The 27,476-nt window shown below is 35.4% G+C and overlaps 2 protein-coding genes across 3 annotated transcripts in view; both read left to right on the top strand.

Annotated features, from left to right (window-relative positions):
• LOC110382186 (beta-1,4-glucuronyltransferase 1) overlaps positions 1–9,196 on the top strand; it is a 57,457-nt gene extending 48,261 nt beyond the window's left edge. For both annotated transcript variants that reach the window (XM_064034582.1, XM_021342694.3), the window contains exons 3-7: positions 3,315–3,474; positions 4,303–4,611; positions 5,275–5,407; positions 5,831–5,964; positions 6,051–9,196. In XM_064034582.1, coding sequence (XP_063890652.1) covers positions 3,315–3,474; positions 4,303–4,611; positions 5,275–5,407; positions 5,831–5,964; positions 6,051–6,248 — 934 coding nt within the window. In that variant the 3' untranslated portion in view covers positions 6,249–9,196. The remainder of the gene's footprint in view (positions 1–3,314; positions 3,475–4,302; positions 4,612–5,274; positions 5,408–5,830; positions 5,965–6,050) is intronic.
• Positions 9,197–18,817: 9,621 nt separating this feature from the next.
• LOC110382194 (protein obstructor-E) lies at positions 18,818–27,462 on the top strand. The gene is made up of 6 exons (XM_021342702.3): positions 18,818–18,979; positions 21,441–21,622; positions 23,257–23,377; positions 24,511–24,705; positions 25,048–25,123; positions 26,677–27,462. The coding sequence occupies exons 1-6, from the start codon at positions 18,937–18,939 to the stop codon at positions 26,912–26,914; spliced, it is 855 nt and encodes a 284-aa protein (XP_021198377.3). The 5' UTR covers positions 18,818–18,936; the 3' UTR covers positions 26,915–27,462.
• Positions 27,463–27,476: the final 14 nt, after the last annotated feature.

Below are 27,476 nucleotides of genomic sequence, written 5' to 3'. Positions count from 1 at the left end.
GCCATTTTTCTTTCAAGTTCCATACATAATCCCTCGAGTCAACACGGTAAAATTCTTTAGTCGAACTTATTGATTGAATATTGCAACAGAAATTCTTAAAATTCACGTTCAGCATTTTTAAGGTGTTAAGACAATGTTGACATGAAAAAGATGTCGTAATCTTTACCGAGATTTTTGCTGCCCCATAAGTTCAACCTAATGAGACAGAACGCAGCATCAACAATTTATAAATTCTAAGATAAGTTCTTGCTATCTACAGCGCTATTACTTACTGCTAATCTGAGTGAAAGATTTTGCGAAATCGATATCACTCGAGAGCAGTAAACAACAACAGACGGGTCTAGCCTCCCGTATTACGACCGTCTAGACTTGTAAAGGATAACATTATCGCGTTCCTTTCGTACGTGAGAGATCCATCAATGTACTTGTAGTAAACTGCTGGTTGGAAATCACTTAGCAATTCGTACGCAAAACAAGACGCCCTTTAAAGCGCAGACTACCGTGTTTTAAATCGATCTCACGTTCGTCATCACGCGATGGTATCGTCGCGCTCACTTCGTGTGAACTTGATTCTATTTCCCTTTTCTTACACATTATCTGCGCTTGATTGTACTGCATTAAACCTATTACATTTTATTTCACTTTTATTGCATGCTGGTAATGAAAATAGCGTGTACGAACATTGAGCAATGTACCGTGGTTCTGTAATCTGTATTGAGTTTCCCGTGAGAGATTTCAAATATTTTTAATTGGAGGATTATGATAAACTCGTGTTATAGCTGCATTTTAATTAAGTTCAGTAAATTTTGCCACTCTACGCAAAATGAAAATGATTCCATTAGTGATTTAGGCCAGTAAAATAGAAATAGTATTAGTCAATTAGGCTAATGAGCTTAGAAATCCCACACGTTAGTATTGAAAGAACGCAAGGGACAAATTCATTTGCTTATTGCTGAACTAAAACTGGGTTTGTTTTTAATCACTCTCATCCTGTACTAAAAATGTTCTCATCGCGAGGTGAAAATTACGAATGCAATTATTGATTTAACAGCTGCGTGCGGCGGTATAGCGCTCCCCGGCGCCGGAACACCAAACACACTTAGTACCTGCCAGCCTTGTTTACACTGAGCCAGTGAAAACAGACTCGACGTCGGGCGAGTTGCTGAACACCCATTCATTCTAACTTCACTAAAGATTTTATACAAATAATGTTCACCAAAGATTTCATACAAAAAACCAACACACACAGTTTGCTTATTTTTCTAACTTTTTGTGTTTTAGAAGCTTATGTTTATTAAGTCTAGACTGTTCAAAAATATGTTGATAGGGTTATTAAAGTAAATAATGACACTCTGTACAGAGCTGTACATGCAGCCTTGGCAGTAAAATCTACATAAAACATCCTTTTAGAAATTACTAGAAATGAAAATAATTTAATGAAAAATGATCACGCTAGTGCCAACTACGTACTACAGTGAGGTGTAAACAGGGCATAGACGTGAGGTTACCAGACTGTCACACCCTCCCGATTAAACGCCCCGTTTCGATTCGAATGTTCCACAAAATGAGACTAGCCTATTTTACTACGTAACTAAAATATACAACTTGTTCTAGAACATTAATTTATTATTCATTGAATTTTGGTCAACCCCTGTTGAATAAATAAACGAAACACACAAGAGTATCGAATATAGAACAAATGTTATTTTCGTGATTAAACGCCGTATTAAATTAATTAGTTATGCAAGTCGGTTGATTTACAAGAGAATGTGCTTGCATGCTTGTTTGTATTGAGAAATTCGCGAGAAATGAAATTCGATATCAGGCACACACTTAAAATCGATATGTTTAGTGAGCTGCAGTATTTTAGTTGCAGTTAGTGAGTCAGCAGTTGATTGTACGATATCACTTGAGACAACTGCACGATCATTTGCATACGCGTGAACCAGACTATTTATTTTGTAGCGAGTACTGTAGAACAACATTTTCACTGACTTATACATTAAACCACTGTGCCACCAAGCAAGAGGCCCGCAGTGTAGTCTCAGTTATTCAGGTCGCGGAACCAACTTATCATTTCATCTAGGATTTCTTCAGACGCGACAGTCCCACTGACATTTAAGAACTTATTGTGTAAATCACCGTTCCGTTACATCACGGTTCTGTTCAATTACATAAACAATGCGTTTTTCAATATGAAGTTAGAAGGTAAAAAGTCGCGCGTGACTATTCCCCTTAACTGCTATGTCACGTGGTAACATCGTGACCTAAAAAGGTGGTGGCAGGCACCTTAGTCTCTTTTTGTAGCAGGTATTCCATTAATAATGCCTTTTGTTGGCTGTAGCAAACGTTTTTCATTAACAACAAGTAATCGATTTTATTGTGGTCTACGTTTTTGATTTTCGCGCGCATGTCTGCAAACGTTGGAGTGTATGAACTCATTATTTTGCGAACGTCGTGACTTCTAGCGATTACCGCTATCGAACTAAAAATGTTGTTTTCATTATCAATCCAATCCGTTAATTACTTTAAAGATGTTGATGGAACTTCTGAGCACGCTCTACTTGAACTTTAGCGATGTACCTATTCGAAAAAGGCTAAACCTCGAAATGCATGCACAACAAAAGTAAGCTAAAGTCCAGCAAAAGAGACATTATCATTCGAAAATTCTCGCTTAATCTATAGGCCACATCATCAGCAATCACGATTACCCGAATGGACAAAAAAAATAAGGGTTGACATTGTTGAGACTCTTCCGTTAAATTATGAATTCCAAAGTTATTAGAAAGTTATTAACCAACATTGTTTGCATCCTCATACATATAGAAAGGCTAATAAAGGCCCCCGTGGTAAATAAACACAAAATCCACGGCTTCCCTCGTGTACACAAACAGAGCAACATTTTAGCTGGAAGTGGCGGTTTGTGAGCTACCTGTGGCGGGGGCGAAAATGTCACCAGTCACGCGATCCGAGCGCGAACACCTTATTGATTAAATATAATTACTAAGCGAACGTTCGTCTCTTCACTTTAATATCTGTGGTACTAATGAAACAGCTAAGAGAAATTGTTAATAGAGCAATCTCAATTTCTGGATGATCTGAGTCAGAAGAGAAGAGAATATTTGAGCCAGCAAATTTTGCCGACGTTTTATATAATCATACACCCCCAATTATTATTCCCCAATTATTAATGGTTATGCTTACATTTCCAACGATATTTATTGTAAGAAAATAAAATTATATAAATGACCAAGAATTATCTGCTTCTATGATCAAAGGTCACGCATTTATATAAGTTGTTTCTTTACCCACAGATGGATGGCACCAGTGAGCTTGGCGATCCACGCGCCCGGCTCCGACATGATGCCCACCGTGAACAGCATCAGGTATCTTCGCGACTGCGTCGGCAATGACCTCATCCTGCAATACGTCACCTTCCATATCTTCTTCTCCAACAAGCATATACCATCCACCGTAAGTATGATTCAGAAGAGTTAAGAAATCTCTATTCAGGAGCTCGATTCTGCTAACTTTAATGTGACAATTGGATGACAAAATCTCAATAGCAGTTTTAATCTTAGCGGGCATGCTGCTTCTAATATAAGATCAATCGTAATCCAATGAAAATTCATTAGTTTGCCATTGGTCTGCCATTTGGTCTATATTTGGTGTGTGCTCGCTCTGCAATCATATTGAAATGCAATGATTCATAATTGAATGACAGGAGGATAAAAAAGTTTATTTAAAAAAGAAAAAATAACGGAATGCCACTAACACCTTAATCGTAATTGAGTCGCGATTGAATCTTAGTCGGATGTCAATCGTATGTTGCTTAATTAACATTAGCAGAATCGAGCCCCAGGACAATGTGGTCCAACGTTATCGCAACGGAAGTTTGTAATAAGTTAAAATTATTGTTGGCCTATCAGTTACTAATTTATATTATCAATTCGGGATATCCCTTTATTTAACAATGGAATATGACGTCACAGTCATTCATAGTCAACTCGCAAATCGATGGAGTCGCGATTCTGTTATAAAGCTATCAAACCTCGTCGCCCCACGTTAGCTATACGTACATAGAAAGATAGGTATTATTTACATGTATGTAGTCAGTTAAGGTCATCGACCGCTCCTGGCACAATTCCGGAACATAACAATACCACTGTCTGGCAGTAAGCCAGGTAGGGATATTTGATTCAGTTCCTCTTTTGACCACTTTAAGCCAAAGATATATACTGAAATTAACGCAATTCGGAATTTTCACAAGATGAGAAAATAATGTGTCGTTTATGTTTCCAGATTCCAGTACCAGAAGATTTTTTGAAGACATCTTACAACTGCAGTGAACCACCACCGTACATCGTCAACTCGTCTACAACTTACAAACAACAGAAGAATCTTCTTTACCCAATAAACGTGGGCAGAAACATTGCGAGGGGTTCTGCACTCACACACTTCGTACTGCCGTCAGACATAGAACTATATCCAAGTCCAGATTTGGTACCAAAGTTCCTGAACATGATTGCTAGAAACGAGGCACCACTGAGCACTTCCAGTAAACCTAGAGTCTTCCCAATAAGCATCTTTGAAATTGCTAAGAACCAAAATGTAAGTATCAATGTTCTAGCTTACTCTTTGTTCACTAGTCTTGTAAGCATTTCTCCATGAATCAGAATCAACTGTGTTTTGTGTTGATTAAAAGAGTAGTAAGCAATCGTTTTTTGTTATTTGTTTACCATTTTCAAGTGTTGTAGTGTCTGCGTCTACGAAAATAACGTTTTGGTTGGAGGATGAATGATTAGGTATATCGTTTCCTAGAACCAGCTTTTACATTATATTATTTGGTGTCTTCTTATCTTCCTTGTCCAACTGCAAGGCATAGGCCGGTTCTCATACTTGACAAACTCCTTATCTTTACTACAGACGTACATGAAGCAAAAATGCTAATCTCGGACACTTCAGCGTTTTTAAAGCAATTTAGTCTTACCATAGCCTTACCATAGCAAGTTTAACGGTTTGTAAATTTAACAAAAACATGCATTGAAATGTAAATCTCGTCTTTTATCTTAAGTACTCATCTCTAAAACCAATAAGACTTATTTAAATTCAGAGCGTTAATTTCCCGTATACATACAATTACGGTTTGCAAAATAATTATGAGAGCCTATGCCTTTTGGAGGCCTACGTATTTTATTTAAAACATACTGACGGAGATAGGGATTATATTTAAACTTTATGTAGGTGCTATATTTTTATTCTTACAAATTACAGGCACCAACGACCAAGTCGGAACTACAAGTAATGTTGCGTAACAAGACTGCAATCCCCTTCCACAAATACGTGTGTCCCACGTGCCACAACATTCCGCACGGCAAGGAGTGGATGACGACTCTGGAAGGCAACCGTAAGTAGCTCTAAATATAACTCAAAGCAATCCTAGTTACGGTATTTATATAATTTGCATTGTACACTTGACTTTTTATTGGCAAAAGTTCGCGAGACGAACTGTGATGCAGCGGCAATTAATCTAAGTGCTGTTACTGTCGTGAGCTATTTATGCCGTCTGTAGCATGGCGTGGCCGTCGTATGGGGCATTCTAATTGCGTATTATGGTTCAACGACCGCGCCTTACCCGCCGTTCCCAGACGACCGGCTTCAACTTCTTACGCCAATTTGCAAAATCGCAAACTTTCCGATTCAGGAATGCGTCAATGGCAAACTACGTAACTTATATTAACCTTATTGCAATTTCACCTGAACTCATTACTGACTGGATATCAATTTCCTATTTTGCATCAATATACGGCAATCATGTTTGATGTTGCAGAGATGGAAGTGTTCCACGTTGGCAAGAGGCAGGGAAAGTTCGTGCACTGGGAGCCAATTTTCATCGGAACCAATCAAGATCCGTTTTATGATGAGAGATTGAGTTGGGAAGGAAAGCAAGATAAGATGACACAGGTAATAAACATTGTCCTTTAAAACCAACTGCAAACGAAACAACGAAACCAAAAATCAAGTTGTTAATGATAAATATTGTATTCCAGGGCTACGTTCTCTGTGTCAAAGACTACGAGTTCATGATCCTCAACAACGCTTTCTTGGTCCACAAGCCAGGCATCAAATATTACACGAAAAACGTCAAGAGGGACAAGATCGGTTCGCGACAATCTGCCTACGTCAGAAATGTCATCCATCCTGAACTAAAGAAACTGTACGGAGTAAAATCAGGTTGCGTGCTGTGACACCAATCACGAATCAAGATATTGAAAGTGATCAATCGTAGTACACCTTAGAGGTACAAAATAGATTCCAAGGCTATTCCAAACGCTAGGCAAACTAATAGAAGCTTACAGGGTTCAATTTTCCGCCTGATTTTGGAAAATGTTTAAATGGAATTGTCTCCTAATGAAACATATCAATACGAACAAAAATATAAATGCAAAGTAACTTTGGTTAAGATTTATACGCACACTTATTTATAAATAATGTGAATATGTATAACGAAGCTAGAAATGTACTGACTACTGTCCCAGGCGTCCTGATTTACAATGCATAGGATGCATTTAAAAAGTCACGCTTCGAGGCCTTAATCGTTTAACATTAGGAACTGATGTCCTTATGTTAGAAACATTATACACGTCCGTTATGTCTAAGTCAATGTATGATGTATATTTAAAATTTCTTAAATTTTCTGTGAGGATATATGTCACTATTATTTGAAATACCAAATAGGTAACATAAAGTTGTGACTAACATCGAAAGAGGATCTACTTACAGATACGTGCAAAAATATGGATACCTGAAAGCTTTTGAATGAAACTTCAGTATGTAAAATGCAAGTTACACCCAGTAGCTTTGCAAAGTGGTGTAACAGGCCCTAAGTAAATTAAATAAGTAATAGATTCATCAATTACTGTAGGTGACATATTTTTGCACGTGAATATTTGAAACAAATGCAACCCAGTCTTAGAGTTCGCTACAGACAAGGCTAAAAATAGTTATATTAAAGAACATGTTTCGTTTAAAATGTAAATATTTTGCTTATGAGTTAACATTTGGTGCGTTGGCTCTAATTTTTAAGTGGTTAGCACACTGTGGCGTTAGACGATATTCTTACTACGTTTTGTTTGTCTACTGCTTATATTTGTAGCTTCGTCAATGGTGTGCTGCATGCCTTAATATGTATGTAACAGAGTACTTGACTCGTGATATTTAAGTGCTTTTTTACAGGCAGTCGCTATCGTATCTAAATGATCGTAACAGATTATTCAGCTGCTATTGACGAAATATACGACATTTCAATAAACAAACCTGAATTTTCCAGTTATCCAAATAAGTAAAACAAACGAATATGATAGCGTAATTAAAAAGAAAGAGCTTCAAATGTGTGATTCCAATTTGAACACTATGTCCTAATGACTTAAGTTTAAATTTGTATATAAACTGTATCTCATTATACATACTCGTATATTGTAATGCACGTGTACGTCTTGTAATGTTTGTATTTATTTCTACTCATTCTGAAATGCATTTTTAGTCTGTATTTGAGTAGGTGTATTCGCTAGCGGTAAAGTATTTGTAGAATTTTATGATAATTATATTATCGTCTATGTACATAATCGGTTAAGTTATATAGTTAGAGTTTCTTTAGTTAAATTTATTTGTGATTTTATTTTTAGTTAATCATAAAATCACAAACAAATTGACATGCAACTTAAGTTGCACTATTCTCGCTAGTAAAAACATTTGATTGCGCTTTCACATAGCGGATTTTCCATACGGAAAAACGTTGTTAGGCGTAATAGATATAAAAACATAATTTTATTTTTATAAGCAATTTATTTTACAACGTAAATTCAGACAACGCATCGTTAATTTAAAAGCAACAGTGCATTGTTTAAAATAAACTTTTCAAAAAGTGAAGAAAGCTAAATTGACCCGTGTGTATACATGATATACATTTAAGCCGTGTCTATAAGATGATATTACCTACTTCAGCGGTTCCTATATTTATTGACTAATATTACCAGTTTGGACCCAGAAGAACACCATTTTTTTTATTCCTACTTGCATCTATGGTTTAGTTTTTTTTTTATTCTAGCTTGACAATAGGCCCATTTTTTTGTATCATTCGAACCTGTTCGATTTCACCCATTGTATTTAAAACCCATACTTTAGGGGTTAAACCCATATCTTGGTTGGAAAATTTATAAAAAACTAGATACTGGCTGCTTTTTGGAGCTTCCTTATTAAAAAAAAACCAGTAACTCGGAAACGGACCAAAAACCACAACCCATTTGAGTATTGAATCGACCAGGCATTATGTATATTATGAAATGAATTTAAAAAAGTCAATTTAAATACAGCCTGCTTAGTATATAATATGCCTAATATTATATGAAACTCCGATGAGTATCGGCCTTATTATGGTAACTTTAGTATTTAGTAGCTATTGTAATTTAAAAATTATATAAAAAGTCCTAAGCTCACCACGTTCGATATTTATTTTTAGGATTATTAATAAGTTTAATTGTTACTTAGAATTCCTTAGTTTTATTATTGAAAGAATTTTCGCAAGCTATTATTCCAAGGTATTAGCAAAGTTGGTTACGTTTGTGAATATGAAAACTGGTTGAAACGGACACTTATTTTTTTGTTACAACCAGTTTCCATATTTCTAGTAAAATCTAGTTTTAAGACTGGAAAAAGTGGAACAAGAAAACTATATATAGAGAGAGTAGGATAAGTCTATAGAAGTAAAGAAACGAATTGGTATCCTCTCCATGCCTGCCTGACGATATTTTCCTAAGTAGCTGGACTAGGTACCTACGATGTGGCATTACAGCCTTTAAGCGTGTCCTTTAAAAGATAAAGTATTTTATTATAGTATTAATTTATTTCTGAACATCGCAAAGTTTATTTTTATACAGCTGCTAGATTTTATTAGTTTTAAATTTATCTTTTAGATTGTAATGGGTCCCGGTTATGGTAAACGCATGTGGTGAGCTTTCGATAAGGCTAAGTGCCTCTAGTTTGTAAGCCCAACATATAGTCTTTTAAATGTGATCATTTATAAAATATTTATCAATGTATAATCTAAATACTACGTTTTGTAATGTTTTCGTAAGAATCTACATTAATGTAATCGGACCGAAAATCGATGTAATACAATAAAAATTCTTACATTTCAGATTTAAATCTTTTATTTTGTTATAACCAATAATGCTTCTTAATCATAGGCACTTATTCACAAGCAAATGACGTCGTAAGTAACGTCTTCGGACACTAGCGAATGAAAAACAACTGTTATCAATAATCTAAGTATCCAATAACTGAATCTGAAAAGTAAGACCTACCAAAGTGCATTCTTACATACAACATAAAACTAATACAACAAAAGAAAGAGAAGTACATAAACTTAAATCACAGCATTGTTTTTTAGAATTCTATAACAACCGTCCTTAACAAGCGATGAATTTCCAAAATTCATCATCATATTTGATCTTCTCTTAGCGAATCTAAAAAGGTATCAATGTTCTTCTTCATCTCATACGATCAACACGGCATAATATCTTGAAGGGGAAACATTACCAATCAACAAGAAAAACAAAACTTTGGACGTACATGTAAGTTGAACTTCACTAAGACTTCAGATCGCTCAAGTTTTATTAAAGAACGAACACCAAAACCAAACTCCATACCATGACTAAATAACTCAAATCAGAGGTCCCACAGCACGAACGCTTACGTCCATAGAAAGGCCCCGAAACATCACGGTAGTGGCTGTCAGGAGGTCTACTAGAATCCCTGAACCTGTCATACTCATCAAACGTGGGTATGCGACTCTGCGTAGTCTCCTCAACTGGTGGAGGCTCTGGCTGCTGTTGCTGTACTGGTTCTTCAGGAGTTGGTTGCTCGGGCTCTGGTGCCTGTTCTACAGGCTTACTTTCCTCGGCCGCTTGATCTCCTCCTCCTCTCTCGTCTGTAGTTGTATACCACACCGAGTAAGGAATATATGCGTCTTGTAACATTTGAATACCAGAAGACATAATCCAGTCAGGGTCAATAGAAGAACTTGTGGGAAAAGCAGTCAACCATGGCATGTGTCTTCTGTCGATATTCGTACAGAGCCTAAGCCAATGAAACGAGTTGCGGTACAAAATAATTATAATAACTGCAAAGGATATTTGCAGCGTACGCTGTCCTGGTGACATTTTGATGTATTTTTCTTAATGTCAAATCGTATTAAAAAGTTTTAAATACTTTTTACTTAGGCACTCTTTTCTCCTCCTTTGTCTTAATTCATTGCCCTCTTTTTTAGGATCACCAATTTGTTTAAGTAACTTCTACCACATTACCATTTATAAGTTTTCATAAACCAGCACAAACGAGCAACACACAACGCAAAACCATCCTGAACTGATATTTCTACTACACGATTTCAACATTTCTCTCCAACTACGACCAGGAAAGAAGTTATGATGTGGCTGAGTATCCTCAGCCGAGTCGTCGTCTTGATTAGAGTCCGAACTGTCGTCCGAGCCTCCTGAATCTCCACCGCCGTTACCATTCTCACTTAAGCACACTGGATAGTGCATGCTAGTATCTTCTAAGATCTGCGCCTGAACAAGAGGAGGTGTGATAGCATCAGGGTTGAAAGTCGAGCTAGCTGGGTAATCCAACACACACGGCAGATGCACAGTACTGTTGACGTTTCTTCGGAGTCTCATGTTGAACAAATGGTAGGAATTCCGGTAAAATATGATTATGATTATCGCGAGGGAAATCTGAATTGTTTGCCGAGCTGTCATTTTGATGACATTATGTTTTTTTTGGTCATAGCAGCTCCTTTCAGTAGTCTCAAAGTATCAACAAGAAGTTTAGGATAGAAATCACTACACCTATTATCCATACTTATCGATGATGATCTTCTTGTCCTTTCATAGAAATTGTATAAATCCTCAGATTATTTTGTGGTTTTGAAAGGCAAATTATTTCATTATATTTATATTATTTCAAAACTTAACTGATCCATTTTCGTTTTGACTGTTTGGGAAATCAGGTTATATTTGGTCATACAAGTGTTAAGTACAAAAATAAATATTTTTGAATATATCAACAACTGTGAAATCCCAAATTACGCTAACATTCCAGACGTGTGTCGCGGTGAATACAAATGGGGTAGCGGACAGAAATGTGGTGACCACAAGGACATGGTAGCTCAGGACTGACTAATTACTCATTCAACATAGGTAATAGACTAAAATAAATGTCGATTCAAGTCTTATTGCACTTTATAAGTAGCTATATTGAGAAACAGATGACTTAAAACTTGTGACCACCTACCTATCTACTCTATTTTATCGATGCCCTCAAAGATCATAAACGCATTTCATACTACAAAACCTAGTCGCATCATACACTTAATTAAACATACTGCATGGCTTACCGTGATCCTTTGCTTTAGCCGTTAATTGCAGAAATATCCCTTAAAATAAAAGCTTCTTCAAATATATTGCTAACACTTTTTATCTTGTTTGTAAAGAAAGAGTAAGCAATAGATTTAAAGAAGCTTTAACTATTATCTATCTTTCTGCAACTGACGGTAAAATACCTAAAATGGAAGTAGTCTTTATTACCAACCCTTCATTTGGTCACCCTACCAGACACGAGTTAGATAAGGAAGTTGATCCAGGTAAAAGGCACGTGAGGAGAATTGCGAACTCACTGCCACGGTTTTCCCGTATTTGGCGTAAAATTTATATATCCTTCGCCTTGTTCAGGCAAAAACGAACATTATAAGGGAAAACTTGACAGCACATCATGCGGCCTGAAAGATGATGAATGTGGAGTGTGGAGGAATGTGGACTTTCAAGCTATAAAACAATACATATTTGTAGTGGTATTATGTACTCACTGGCATTATCAATATCTGGAAGCTCTCTTCTCAAACACGAAAGTATGATAATCAACAAATACCATAATGACCACATTAGCTATGTTAAAATTCTTTTATTGTCTTATAAAAAAACTTTTAAATATAGAAATATAATTATGTTAGGCTACACCTAAGTGTCAAAGGTGAACAATGCAATTTACGCTTTTATTTTAAACCTGATTTCTATAAGCACGTTTATTGATACCTAATAATTTTCGAATTATATCTTTCAAGTATTTCAATAACGCTAGAACATCCTATTGGACATAATAATAATTTATAGCTGTGTGGGCCAATAATGACCTTGACATTAAAAAAAAAGAATATATTTCACTCGAGATCAAAAGGTTATCGAGTAATGACATTATAATATGGTGTTATAATTGCCTATAAAAATAGAATGCGTGCGATTAAGCCTGAAGATTTAATATTTTTAATGCCGCCTTGACTTAATATTTATTCGTCTTAGTACCAGATTAGTTGCTGGGTAACTGGGTTGAGGAGGTCAGATAGGCAGTCGCTTCTTTTAAAGCACTGGTACTCAGCTGAATCCAGTTAGACTGGAAGCCGACCCCAACATAGTTGGGAAAAAGGCTCGGAGGAAGAAGAAGTACCAGATTAGCTTCCACTTCGCAGTCTAGTCAGATATTGAGTAATAGGTACTTATCTTTTTGATATTACAACTATTGGACATTCTTTGGGCTTTGGATTGCATATAAATCGCATAGGGCAATTGGGTTGACTTGGGGCACAAATAAATAATAGTTTAAAAAAACTAAAAAACACGCTTTTTATCAGTGGCGGATTTACAAACTTGCCGCTAGTAGGCCATTCAATTTTTGCCGCCCCTAATGGTTGTGAACTTAATGATATTTCTGTCAGTTACTTACTAGATTATTTTTGCAAGCCTCTATGTAGGTACCGAAGAGTTTAATGTTAACAAGTTTATATGACAGTGACTTTGAAGCGTAAAACCTCTGTTACTTTTAAACGGCTCAATCGATTTTCATCAAACATGTCTAAGAACACTCGCTCGTAAAACACCTGTAGTACAAAAAACAAACTAAATTGAAATCGGGTCATCCGTTCGGGTGCTATGATTCAGGCACCCGGGGCGGACTACCTATTGAGCACCCCCCAAAAAAAACGACAAATATAAAAACTTTTCTGTTCCAAAATCAAGAATTTTGTACCAAAACGAGTTAAAAAAACCGCCGTAAAGTGAAAAATCGCGAGCGAAGCGAGCGCGAATTTTCTTGGGTCACAAAAATACCTACCCAAACGAGAGTGGAAAAAAAGCACTGCAAAGAGTAGAAGCCGCGAGCGTAGCGAGCGCGAAATTTTTGATGTTTGAGACGCAATAATACCTAAAGAAATCAGAAATAATCACTGTCAAGTGAAAGGCGCGAGCGCAGCGAGCGCGAAATTTTTTGAGTCTTGGAACACAAAAATTTGAGTATTTTTGTTTGAACAAAAACCAGTTTGAAAAAAAACCAGTGTAAAGTGAAAAAGCTGAGAGCGCAGGGAGCGCGAAATTTTTCGAGTTTTGGGACACAAAAGTCCTCCACCTCATAAACAGCTTAGAAATCGTCAGTGTAGAGCGTCAGTTGTTTTTGCTACTTCGGTGCTTTAACTTTTTGTTAGATTGAGGACTCAAAAAGCGCAGAACAAACCAGGAATGATGAAAAAATCGCGAGCGAAGCGAGCGGATTTTTTATTTAATTTTTATTGAAACGCTATTAGAATATTTTAAAATTCATGATCACCTAAGTACCTAAGTATATATTACAGTTTATTAATTTGCGTTAATTAATCGTTTTTATATATATGGATTGTGTACTCATACATACTCAATTATAAAAAAAAACCTGTAAAAAAAATTGCTGAATTTGCCGCCCCTCTAAATCTGCCGCTCTAGGCACTGGCCTACTTGGCCTATTGGTAAATCCGCCACTGCTTTTTATAGAAAAACGAACTAAAAAATAGGAAATAAATTTTATTGAATTTAAATTAAGAAAACAGTGTTAAAAATTTCAATGAATATAAATTAATAATAGTGTGAATACAAAAAAAATATTTAAAAAAAAGCGTGGGGTGCATGGTGTCAATAGTTATAAATATTTTATTGACAGATATGAGTACAGTGATTTTCATTTCGATAATATCTTAAAAAGCACCCCACGCTTTTTTTACAGACAGACAGACAGAAAGACAGACAGACAGACAGACAGACAGAGTTACTTTCGCATTTATAATATTAGTTTGGATAACCGTCGGGGGCTGCCTTTTCTATATGAAAATTCAATAATTAATTGAGTGTATTTTATGTCATCGTTAAACATCTACAATTCTTCAATAATTGTATTCACGACACTAGGAATCCTTTAGCTGGTTTAATGGCAGCCCCCGACGGATATTCCTATATAATTGGGTTAAGTCGGGGGTTTTGAGTTATTTTATTATTTTTCAATAAGATTTTTACCGTCGGGGGTTTTTCAAAATTTTTAATTTTGCTTAATTTTATTTCAGACTTTTTAGAGAGCATATACGAATTATAGTCTATATAATATGTTACTGCAATATTATTTTGCACAGATATTGTAGCGCCCGCTAGTGAGTTACTGGCGTAATTTTTATTATTTGGGAACATGCATTAAGCACGTACACATTGCTGATGAAAACAGAATTGTAATCAGACGTTTTCATTATATTGCAACATTGTTTGGCACTAATATTGTGGCGCCCCCTAGTGAGTTATAGCCATGACACCTATCTAAGAACATGAACTCATCGAACACAAAACCGTTATTGAAAACCGCATCAAAATCGGATCATTAGTTTAGAAGGTAGGTGGGAACATTACTGTTTTGCACTAAAATTGTGGCGCCCCCTAGTGAGCTACAGCCATGACACCTGTTTAAGAACATGAACTCATGGAACACAAATCCGTTATTGAAAACTGTCTCAAAATCAGATCATTAGTTTAGAAGGTAGGTGGGAACATTACTTTGCTGTTTTGCTCTAATATTGTGGCGCCCTCTAGTGAGTTACAGTCATGACACCTGTCTAAGAACATGAACTCATCCAACACAAATACGTTATTGAAAACCGCATCAAAATAAGACGCAAGAAGATAGGAGGGAACATTACTTTGCACAAACGCACACACAAACACACAAACGCACATCTCTCACCCTAAACGCATATACCTGCTCCGTTCCGTCGTGGGTAAAAAATATTAATTCTAAGCACACTGTTGTATTGATGATATCACCTAGTAAATGTGCAGTATATCTTCATGTTGGACTTAGATGCATTACATTGACCATTTCTCGTGACAGATGGTTAAAGAACCAGTTTACCTGATACAATGTTAGGTGCAATTAAAATATTGTACTTAATTTTACATAATTATTGGTAAGGCAAGAACTGTGCACAATTCATACCTGAAAACCCAAACCAGAGGTGACGAAATTGACACCCTATTTCTCAAGATAGCTTCTTGAGAAATACTGTGTCAATTTCGTCAATGCTTATTTAGGTAATCAAAATTCAACCCCAACGTACTTAGTTGCGAAAAAACAAGGAAGATGATAATGAAAAAAAACGTCAAGGTATTCTATTTTAGAGACGCTTATAATCATCTCAAGAGATCTAGCTATAGGTACTTCAATTCCTAACAGCTTTAAACGTATACAGAGGACTAACCGGTTCATAAAATAGAATCAACTCATTTCAACTTTGTTGTCGTCGCATCACAACGAAGAATAACAAGGCATATTAACATGATTACTAATTAGCACGGAATCTAAACGAAGTCATCTATGCGCAGTAAAAAGTAGTGTTCTTTATAATATTGTAACCTAAGTACCTAAATACTACAAAAGCTGCACATATTAGGTACGTTTTAAAAGCTAGAGGAATTTACAAGGTTTCCAAACCATGCTTTTTAAAATTGATTTCTTCATGAAATTGGCGACCTCTGAAAATAATTGACGATCGAAGTCCCTAGTTCACTCAAGAGGTCAGGGTTCAGTTTAAAGTCCAGACACTATAATTACAAGTTCAAGTACTTATAGTTTTAGGCACATAATTGAAGGTTTATTACCACTAGAAAAATAGAAATAGTACATACGTTTAAAAAATATTGATGTATTTATAAGTCCCTGTGTTTGATTGACATTTTGCGGTTCCAGATGTTTTCCTTATGGTTATAGAAGGGTCTAAAGTATTGCAATCGATATGTATCAATTAACAAACGCGGAAGAAGTCTTGTTATACATTAATTATGTATTAAAGATTGCATCCCTTTCTAAAACGGTCTGTCGGTCTGTCTAACAAATGTTAAAGTTCAAACACATAATCTTGTAAAAGACATGATTATAGAACATGAGCTAAGAATCTAATGGTCAGCGTGCCAGGACCATATTCATATACAAGTAAATACTTACCACCTGCATTCTCGCAGTATCAGAAAGTTTCAGAGATTAATATTTGATCGTACTTATCAAATTATTTTCTCTTAGGTACAGTTACTTTATTAGCTAGAAAAAGAAATTGGTGATTAAAAAGTTCAGTGTTTACTTTATAAGCTTCCACTTTTTTTTTGGAGGGGGAAATTTTCAAGGACTTCAGCCCCACACTGGTGGTGGCCCAAGCATCATTCCAAGTAAGCATCTACAGGCAACCAGTCTCTCTAGCTCTTTATCTAGTATATTTTAATTTAAATAAATAAGATCATTAACGAGCCTGCAATAACTCTCTGCCTATTTTTATTGCGATATTTATGCTGTAACATAATTGAAATTTATGATAGTAGTAATAATAAACACGTTATTTATAACTACGTATAATTGCTGCCATCAAGATCGCATTTGTATAGCTTTAAGCACCTACTATTTAGAACAGAAATTGACACTCAATTTTAAAAAATCATTTTTTGAGTTCTGACACTTACGCGAATATTAGACGTTGAAATAAAATTACCTACTTTTACGGATTTTATCGCGGTTATAAACATTATTTGTCAGGCCTCGTTAAGAAGTGACATCTAAAAGGATAGACAAATCTGGCTTTTGCATCTTGAAATCATAAAACATATCTACATTTTTAGAACACTTGCGAATCCCTTTATTTACTTTATATTTTTACCTTTTCTAACATATTAGGCCTCAAGAGCTAACGTACCTAAATTAATAAATCGATTTTGAGCAGGGTCCCATCCGCTGGCTGGCATGGCTGAAAACTTCGTAAATGTTTTTAAGTCAACAATCGATATTTTAAGTGAGATGAACGGAATCGTATCGTATCTACATAATTTAGGAGAGTACCTACGAAAGGAAATTCCTCATACTTCCTTTCGTACTCATAAACGAAAACATAGGATATGCAAATAAATATTCTTATTCTTATAGGGGGAGCACATAAAGGAACAGCCAAAGCGAGCGTGTATAAGCAAGACAAAAATCCTCTACTGTGAAAGAGATGTAAGTTTACTATAATAGGTAGTAATCTGAGGTTTAACATTTACAAAGATACTCGGACGTTGTATGGTTTAAATGGCAATGCTCCATACTTCATATCAAATCAGAATATAAATTCGTAATTTATCATTCCGCAGTTCCCAGGACCTTCACTGAATGCGACTCATCCATGGCCTTTGGTTAGTGACGTAACACATTTTTTTAATAACGTGTTTAACATTTCAATGTATAGAATGACCATATTCTTGTAGAATGGCATCTGATGCGAGCTCTATATCTTTGTCATTGCGAAGTTCCGTTTCTATACATAAGTAGGTATAGGTATTTCTGCAATATTAGTTGAAGAATCATACATTTTGCATCGCGGCGACATTGAAAAATATTTGAAAAATAATTAATTTGTTTGTTCGAGATATTAAAGTTCTCCTTTTGAAAGTACCCCCAACTGCGATTGTTTAAATTCTTCTATTGTTTTATTTCAAATACATTCTATGACCACGAAAAAAATGCAATGAACGTGAACCCAGAACTTTGGACTCCAGAAAAAAATATACATCATTTCGATACGCTCTACAAAAACAATAAAATATCAAGCTCAATCCTAAAATAACAATTCAGAAATCAAATGAATTCGTTTTCTAATTGCATGTGGTAACTACAGGTCGATATTAAGCTCCGCATTTAAAAATACAAATACAATTTACGATGCATCTATAAATAGATAAATTGCGGAAGATATAATGAATAAAGTATGAAATTCGGTCAAATATTCACGTTTATATAACATTTGATAAAAGGGCAACATACAGTGAAAGGTTAGCCTAACATTATGTAAAGTGAGTAATGTATTTCGTCAATCGTCAATATACTAACGATGCGTAAGTCTGCAAAATATTGCTAGTAGATTACAGTGGCCTTCGAAAAAAAAGAATATCATGGAGTCAGTCCTTATAGAGAAAGAAAAGCATTAAAATACAGAAGCACTTATTTAATCGAATAAAATTGCTGAACCAATTTGAAAACTTTCTCTGTTGGGAAAGCTTATCCCGAGTAACAAAGGCTCTCTACTTTATCCGGGTACGGGTAGAAATTCTGCTATTAAGTATTAGTCTTTTCCTAAAATGAGAACATTATTACCTGTATCTTCATCAATCCTATTAAGTATTTTTCGAACCCCCTTCATATCCTCTTCATTCCATCTCTTTATGTCTTAATTATTTTTTCATCTGCAATTTTTCTTCCAAGATATTGTCTTAAAATCAAATGCAGAAGTTATTTATCTAATTGAATAATTCGATAACATCTAATAGGATGATGACGGATCCATAGAGTTCCGTCGCAGGTGGAAACCTGTCTGACTTCTAGCAATTCTACCATCGTCTCTGATCTGATGTAACGCGGAGATGAGACCGGGTTTCAACAGCGGCCGGTGTGTCCCCAAGGTCGACCATCGTCCATTCAATACCTGTGGCAGACGCGTGCGCACCGCAGTACGGGGTAGCATACAGCATGGATAAGACTTTGATAGTGTTGGCGTGCCTTTTCGGCTTCGGTAAGTACCTTCTTAATTTTTCATTTCAACTTTTATATCGACAGAAAAAATTAAGCCCATATTTAGCTAAGAATAAAAAAAAATGTAATTAATTCTGAAAAATAGCCACCTAATTAATAAATAATTTTAATACAAGCGCACGTTTCAGTGCAAGGTCCAAGTATAATCTCCCAATCACAAAGTCAAATGAGCGCGTTTTCCCATAAAATTAATTATTTAATTAAACACATCGTTCGAAACACGTGTCCCATTAAAACACCATAGGATTAGCCACATTGCTTAGGTTCTAAACGGGTTTTAAATTAATTAAGGTAATTATTTCACCGGCTAATTACGTGCCGGCTTAACAATAGCTGAGATTAAAATGAAAACAATTGTTTCATGCTCTTTACTACTTAATTGATCAATTAAAAAAACCGTTTGTATTGTAGAATATACAATAGTACTATGTGAGGAAGACATTTCAAATAATTCGCAGTTGATTTAGACGTACCTAATATCTATCTACAGTAGGTACCTAACTATTTTTTTGGCAATTAAATTAATCAGGTAGGTAACCTGTTTTTATATGGCGTCTACTATTTTTATTATTCTAGGCTTATTTACATAGAAATATCTTGAATTTTATATTTAATTTTAGCTTTGTGATACGTTACACACTCTGGTCATACTTAGGTCACCTTTGCGTAGTCGATTTAATTATGTTCTTTTATTATTTAGCTATTGTATTTTTCCATTAAACATAGTTAATAATAGAAGAATAAACTGGACCCTATTTGTCTTTGTTTAAGTAAAAAAAATATGTAGATATATAGATACTAGACCAGGACATGTAACATGACATTAAGCTGTTGCATCAAATTGAGCTTTTCGATAATAATAAAAAATTAAAACCTGCAATTTTTTTAATTTTTGTACATATCATTAAGTAAATATTAATAATACAAATAAATAAATGCAATGCCTTCTTTAAATATGTTGCGACTTTTCTGATTATTCTCCGTGTGTCAATAGTTCACCCGGTCAAGCGTTACCTAATTCAGTGTCTCTTAGCAAAGAACCTTAGACATGTTATTCGTAAAACTAACAGCTTGTTATGCAGTCTGCTGTATTTCGACATTTTTCGCATAAACATTTCCATGGAAAATTCTCTATTTCATCACAATAGCACGTATGCTGTAAACTGACTAATTTTTATTGGTAATATCTTCGTAAACTTGAATCGGCACCTGATCATTAAAGATTTTAAAATAGAATGCACCTGTGGCTTTTGAATATAATTATGTCTGAAGGTTAGAAGATCTCCTTAATAAACCTTAAATAATAATTTCGTAACATGATTATCTGATCTCCAAAATTGCTGTCGAAAAAATATTATTCCAAAATAGCTACCTACTGCCTAATAATTTATAGCTTTATGGATATATCATTCATCAACTTCAATGTTAACTACCTGGGCGCTACTTCTATAAACTACAATATCCTATTCAGGAGAATTTACGCCTTTTATTTTGTAATCTTTGCAGTTCTGCTCATGAAATCATCAAAGCACCAAATATTGCAGTAGTTTAAATATGTATTTTGCAATATGTAGGCTCAGGCGTATGACACACACGACAACCTTAGAGCGAATACGCTGTGATAAAGGACTCTCACAAAAACGAATAAATCAATAACGTGAAGAGTTCTGAGAAACTTTTAGGGTGGAGCCAAAATAAATGGTAAAAGACGAGGAAAACCAACTTCTAAAGTGGTGTGTTGGTTCACAAGTGTTCCAGCATTGAGCAAAATTAAAAAGTCCTATGTATTATGTTTAGTATTTTACAGTTGATTGCATTTTAGAGAAATTCTCATTCCATGAATGACTAATAAACATAAAACGTAAGTCTTGAAATTTTTCGATATGGTGAATAACCATATGATGTAAGGCTTGACATACATGAAACGATGTGTCAGCTTTGATGCTTTCACACGATTATCTCCGGATCCAATCTGGGCGAAGGTCTTCCGAAATCTTCTGAAAATTATTTTGTTAACAATGCCCCTGTCTTTTTTTTAAGGAGCAAATGTTAATTTTTATGCGCTTTCGTTCTTTGTACTATTGAAAATACACTTAAAATTTTGGCAAACTGACTTAAATTTTTACTTCTAAAAATCATTTGAAGATTCTTATAATATTTTAAACCCAAGACATTATACCTCAGTGTGTCTCATAGAAGCTAACATTTCGGTACCTGCTTCAGTTATTATCCAAATTACCATAAATAACGCGACACTAGCGATGAGTTCATTTTCATAATGGTCATTCATATAAGCCTTTGACTCGCCCAGTTTTTAGCTTGGGTTTTTCCTTGCCATACAATATCAAACAAAAAGGTTATATTTTAGTCTATACCACAATACACTTACTGACTAATCTTCAGTTTTCACTGACCAAAATATCTTTTTCTATTTTCATCAGCCGTGGCTCAGTTTGGAAGTTTCGGAGCCAACGCTGGAGCTTACAACAGGAACCAGAACCAACAGGTTCAGCAGAACAGGCAGTTCCAGGAGGCCCCCAGGGTCGCTTCACCTGGAGCCTGCAGGGAGCTGAACGAGAGATACCCCGTGCCCGGCAGCTGTGATAAATATGTTGAATGCATTGTAAGTAACCCCATCTGCTATAAAACCCTTTTCAATTGAATCATCCTTACTAAGTTAATCTTGGACACCAATGGCTGATTAAAGGCAAAGGGAAACATCTTTTGGGAAAACTGGATTACAAAGTCTGAAATAACCAACCCGCAATGAACAAGCGTGGTGACTAAAGCTCAATCCTTCTCTGTATCAGAGGAGACCTATGCCCAACAGTGGGACGATAAAAAGGCTGATTATAATGCAATCCTAGCAAGGCTCGCTTATCATTCCAAGTCATACCAATTTCCCTTTACACTAAACATCTCCGCTAAAATTATTCACCCACGGTCGCGTATGTGGGAAAGTGTTGACACAGACTGGGATCTTACTTTTAAAATAGGTCGTGACTACATTAAAGTCTGCGAATACTACAAAGGCACTGACATAAGCTCCATTCTTTTGTGTGTAATCATGCGTCTCCGCTCATGAATAATTCGCTTAATAATCACAGATTCTGGTAATAAAGTTCGCGTTATTTGCTAAACGTGATGTGAATGTGAGATTAGTCTCTATGGATATCTCAGCGATTATTATTGTTACTACACGGATATATTGTAATTAAATTATCAAAAGATTATTCCTAAAAACGTGTTAGTCATAACTCAGAAATTCTCTAAGTTATACGAATTCACAAAAGAAAAAAATGTTGTTATAACGTAATCCACATCTGCTAGTAGGTGCGAAATTATTAAGATGACCTACCTAGGTGCATAAAGATTGAACGATAACATACTTCTTTATGCATCATTCAAAAACAAAGAAGCGACTCCATAAACTCGGAAACGTTTTAGATACCTTGACTTTTCTGAACTAGATTTCGAAGCTTATGTGATGAGACCTTAAAATAATACACAGAATTTAAATAATCACATCACAATATTCATATAAATCAAGTTTACGGAAATTGCGACATCCTTTGGAACACCTTTATGGCCATAGACTGCGCATCTGACCCATGACATTACACTTCTAGTCGGATGACTTCGTAGCTAGTACAAATATTATGTCCACTAGGTCAAGTAAATGCGTTGGCGCATCAACATCCTCTTGTGCTGTAATTGTGACCGCATTACTAAGCTGTTTATTGTGAAGCTTAGTTTAAAGCTTAGTTATTTACTAAAAAACGTAGTCAAGACTCACTGTAATTATATAGGGATCAATTGGTCTAAGTTCACATACCTACCCTTGATTTGATCTTGCAAAAAAACGTAGTCGAGACTCGCTGTAATTATGTAGGGATCAATTGGTCTAAGTTCACATACCTACCTACCCTTGATGTGATCTTCGATAAATGTTTAGGTCTGTTTCTTGTGTATAGGTATTCATCTGTTAAAGCTTTGGTCTCGGCGTTTATAAATAGATCTTTAAATCAAATATAATATTAACTATTTAGTAATCTGTGATGTTATTGCACATGTGCAGAAGTGTTTTGTTCATTATTTTATAACTATTGTGAAGTCAACTTCGGACATTGATTGTCCTTCTCTACAATATCTGAATAGATACTTGACACCTTTGCGCGTTCTGTGATGTAACACGAATTCTACTATTATTATAATGTATATCATGATATAAAAAATATCGTCTTTATTTTTTCGTAGAATGGAACAGCGGAGGAAAAGCTGTGCCCCGATGGACTTCGCTTCAACCCTAACGTGAACTTCAATGGTTACCCTTGCCAGTACCCCAATGAAGTGGCCTGTCTCGAACGATCTGCCCTACGTGAGTAGCATTCTTAAATATATTTTGTATTCGCCAGTCAGTGGTACTCAAACTGAGCAGGTTTCTGAGGAGTGGTTATGTGTTCAATTGAAACATCTAAATTAATAGCACAAAAAATTATTCAAAATGGTCATAATTCGTTAAAATACCTAATCAAACAAAAAGCATCCCAAATATGAATTTGCTTTTATTTTGATATAAAGGAAGATACAAACTTAAGGTTTTAATGTGCTATTGACGTATACGTCTGAAATAACTTAGCGAAAGAGTTAGATTTAATACGCTTTGAAAGAAAATCTTCAGTTGATTGTGCAACCGAACAAGTAGACTCGTCAACTTTGCCGGAATTTTACCTATGTTGTGTAAAGTTTGAGCATCGCAGTCCACTTTATCCAAAAACCGATCTTATTCGTCTTGCCGCTTTGCAGATTTAAGATTATATACAGAAATATTTTAGATTCTATTTCTGATACTGGAACGCAGATGGAATATAAAATAATGAGTATTACAAGCCTTAATAAAACATGTCTGGAATAACACTAAGTCAAAATGTTAATCTGTTTTGAATCTATAAGCCACTAGATTATCAATTTTATAATTCATAATGATGAAACAAGTGTAAATAATAGACTAATCTTGTAACTACTCAGACTCAAGTTGTCCTTTTGACATTTGCAAGTACCTAATATCTAAAGTCAAACCCGAAATCAAATAAATTATAGACAAAAACTAATAAAAATATGGGTCATCTTTACGCTTTCGGCAGCTTGGTTAACCGGTTATCAATAAAAATTCCATAGAATACAATGAAAATACCAATAAAAATAACATCTCATCGTGTTTTTGACACAAAACAAAAGAAGAAACTTAATTTTCGTTCATAGTTTTATATTAGGTACTAAAATATTTTAAGTAGGTAACTATTTATTTCTACTCTGTTTAAAATAACATCGTAAATATTAATAAAAATCAAACTACAAACAAAATAAATGAAGAATACATAACTGGTCATCAGATAGAACATCCTACGGGTGACATTGGCATACCGATAATGTGCACGAGTGAAAATCATTTGCCTAGCCTTTTCCCAACTACGTAGGAAAATTGACGTGTGATAATCTATCTGATTCCAGAGCCTGCCCAACCTACTGAGCAATGCGAACACCAGTTCGGTTACTACAAGCTCGGAGACTCCCGTAACTGCAGTTACTTCAGGAACTGTGTCAACGGAGTCGGCTACGATCTGAAGTGCCCCGAGGGTCTTGCCTGGAGCTCAGCCTCTTACCGCTGCGAGTGGCCTGATGAGGTCGAAGACTGTGACGCTGAAGGTATTACTCCCCTTTGCAATCTCTGAACTATTTCACGCAGTCCACATTTATTTTATATGTTCCTTTTAAAATCTGATTCAGCATCCCTATCAGTGTCTAAAAATTTGTAGGTGTATCAAATTCTTGCTCCTAAATTATCTAATATATTGCACCCTATTGGCACATACTGTATCGACGCAAGTTAACATGTGATGCCCTATTGTGCAAGAATTTAACGACTACATGAAAGTTGTGTCGTAAAGTTACTACCAAAGAGATAAACACTACTAACGATCATAAATGTGACGTCCTGACAATCGCCTCTTATTTGCAACATTCTAAATGCTAAACATTTATTTTCAGCTTTCCTTGGCTTCCGCTGCCCAGCCGTCCCAGAATCAAAGGAACTCGGCCCTCCAGCCGGCTTCAGATTCTACAGGTATTACAAAACACGTGCAATACCTCATTAATGTACTTACGATTATTATTAAAGTGATAGATATCGAAACACCGAGAACTGGTTAGTTAATAGGCGACCGGTCAGTCGGTGTCAGTACGTACCTAAATGTCAGCAGATGAGCGGTGACCTTGCTTACATAACCTCGTCATTAGAAATACCAGCGGTTTGCCAACGTCCTTCCAAGATGTATGATAATATGGTACATCACACATTCTTGTCGTGCCACTTTTTACAAGTCTACACAAACCTCTTGTTTTATTTCTGCTTATTGGGACATGGAGATTTTTCTGACAATGTGACCTCGACGATGGAGTGTCAAAAATATACTTTGGTGATGCATCATCATATCGTAAAAATACGTTGGTCGTAAACATGATTAATATTCGAATGCATCTTCCGCGAAACAAATCGAAGTGCAAGGTTAATTAGATTAGTTTAGAATTCAGATACTATAATATCTGCATCAAATTTTAATTAAGAATGGTCCTTATGCTTCTAAACTTTTGATTAAACCACTTTACATAAATAAATAAACCAGTTTAATCATCTTTTTATATCTTTTGAAGAATCCGTACCATTTTAATTGGGTATCTGATACAAGGTTTTTTTATCAAAACGATCATTCATTCATCATTCTGAATTAGGTTTTTCTTGAAATGACCATCCTTAGCTTCCGTTTAATTTGAGGGAAGTCTTTATATAGAGACTTATATAATTTAGTTATTTTGAGATTACGGAAACTTTGCAAGAAAATTATTCCGAAGTGAGAATGGCGTCAGGCGGGTCGTAAAACTTTACCAGACAGGAGAACCTTTGCAACATAAGTAATAAAATGCGGTCTCCCTAAAGTTCATGTAGCGGATACATCATACAATGAGACATCACTTAAAATGTGCTGACCATCATCGACACAAACATTTATCATGGCATTTTTGTACTTTGTTAGGAGTTTGAAATATCGGAACCAGATATCCGGTCAAAAGATAACACAAATTACAATGAACACTACGTCATATAAAAATGCGCCATGCGTTAGGGCTACAATGATGTTGATGAAAATAATGCTACACTAATACTTAAAAAAAAAAAATCATTTTTTCATCCTACTAATATTATAAACGCGAAAGTTTGTATGTATGGATGTATGGATGTTTGTTACTCTTTCACGCAAAAACTACTGAATGGATTTTAATGAAACTTTACAATAATATAGCTTATACATCAGAATAACACATAGGCTACAATTTGTAAACATATTGTTCGAAATACTAAACCTGCGCAGACGAAGTCGCGGGCACCAGCTAGTATCTTCATATTTACTCACTCGTTTTTGAGTCAGAAAACAAAATCTGCAAACGTACTATGTATTCAAGGTTACCTACTTATTTAATAATCTGATAAAATTGCTAGACAAATGCTGTTGTACCGTGTAACATTCCCAGATGCATTCAATCTTTGCTTTGGTTCATCTAACTAGGCTATGTTTAACCGTATTGAAAGCTAAAACGTTCTAACAATATTTCAAATTACAGGGCTGACAACGACTGCCAGAAATACTTCCTCTGCATCGGTACCAAGCCCCGAGTACTGTTCTGTGGTAAAAACACGGCTTATGATGAGCTCACCGGTACCTGCGTGTCTGCTGAAGAGGTGGCAGCATGTCCTTCCGAACTGAGGGCTGAAGCTGCCCGCGCCAGGGAAGAGGCCAAGCAACTCCTTGATAAGGAACTCGAATTCAGCGCCAAATCCACAGACAAAAGACGATACTAAGCACGCTAGGAAAACAAATAACCTCGCGAAACTATAGCATCATTTTGATCTTTGATGCTTTAGATACTCTTAGAGCCGGTTGCATTAAATTTTTTCAACGGAAATAGGTACCAATATATTTGCTTAACTGAAAATATATTGGCGTTTTCATTTCAGAAACTCGTTAGCATATTCATATTTGAAACTTGATGCAACCAGCTGTACGCTTGTTTCGTAATTAGTTCTAGTCTAAAGAAAACAATTGAGTTACCGCAGCATCTGTGTTATGAAGTCATAGAGTATGCAAATATGTTTTAACATATGTTTTTTTGTTTGTAACTTTTTATACATCCACCCGTTCTGTTTTATCAGGCATTGTGTTATAGTAACCTGTAAGATCTAGGATAAGATTAATGTCATAAGGATTTTCTGTTATATAAGTTTCACAGCATCAAACTACATTACCATCTTGTATTTTAAACATACTTTTGTACCGATACCAAAAATTATGGTATCAATAGATAAGATGTAAAAGAATATCTTGTTACAATAAAGTGAAATATCCAAGACTTGAAACGTGTTT

The sequence above is a fragment of the Helicoverpa armigera genome, chromosome 5, assembly GCF_030705265.1.
Source record: "Helicoverpa armigera isolate CAAS_96S chromosome 5, ASM3070526v1, whole genome shotgun sequence".
Lineage (NCBI taxonomy): Eukaryota > Metazoa > Arthropoda > Insecta > Lepidoptera > Noctuidae > Helicoverpa > Helicoverpa armigera.
The sequence above is the reverse complement of the archived record's forward strand: the minus strand, read 5'-3'. Positions and strand labels throughout refer to the sequence as shown.

Bases quoted from the DNA above. Each gene is read 5' to 3' on its own strand.
- LOC110382194 (XM_021342702.3), top strand. From the start codon at position 18,937: ATGGATAAGACTTTGATAGTGTTGGCGTGCCTTTTCGGCTTCG. The intron at 18,980-21,440 runs GTAAGTACCTTC...TATTTTCATCAG, and splicing joins GGCGTGCCTTTTCGGCTTCG to CCGTGGCTCAGTTTGGAAGT. The intron at 24,706-25,047 runs GTATTACTCCCC...ATTTATTTTCAG, and splicing joins CGAAGACTGTGACGCTGAAG to CTTTCCTTGGCTTCCGCTGC.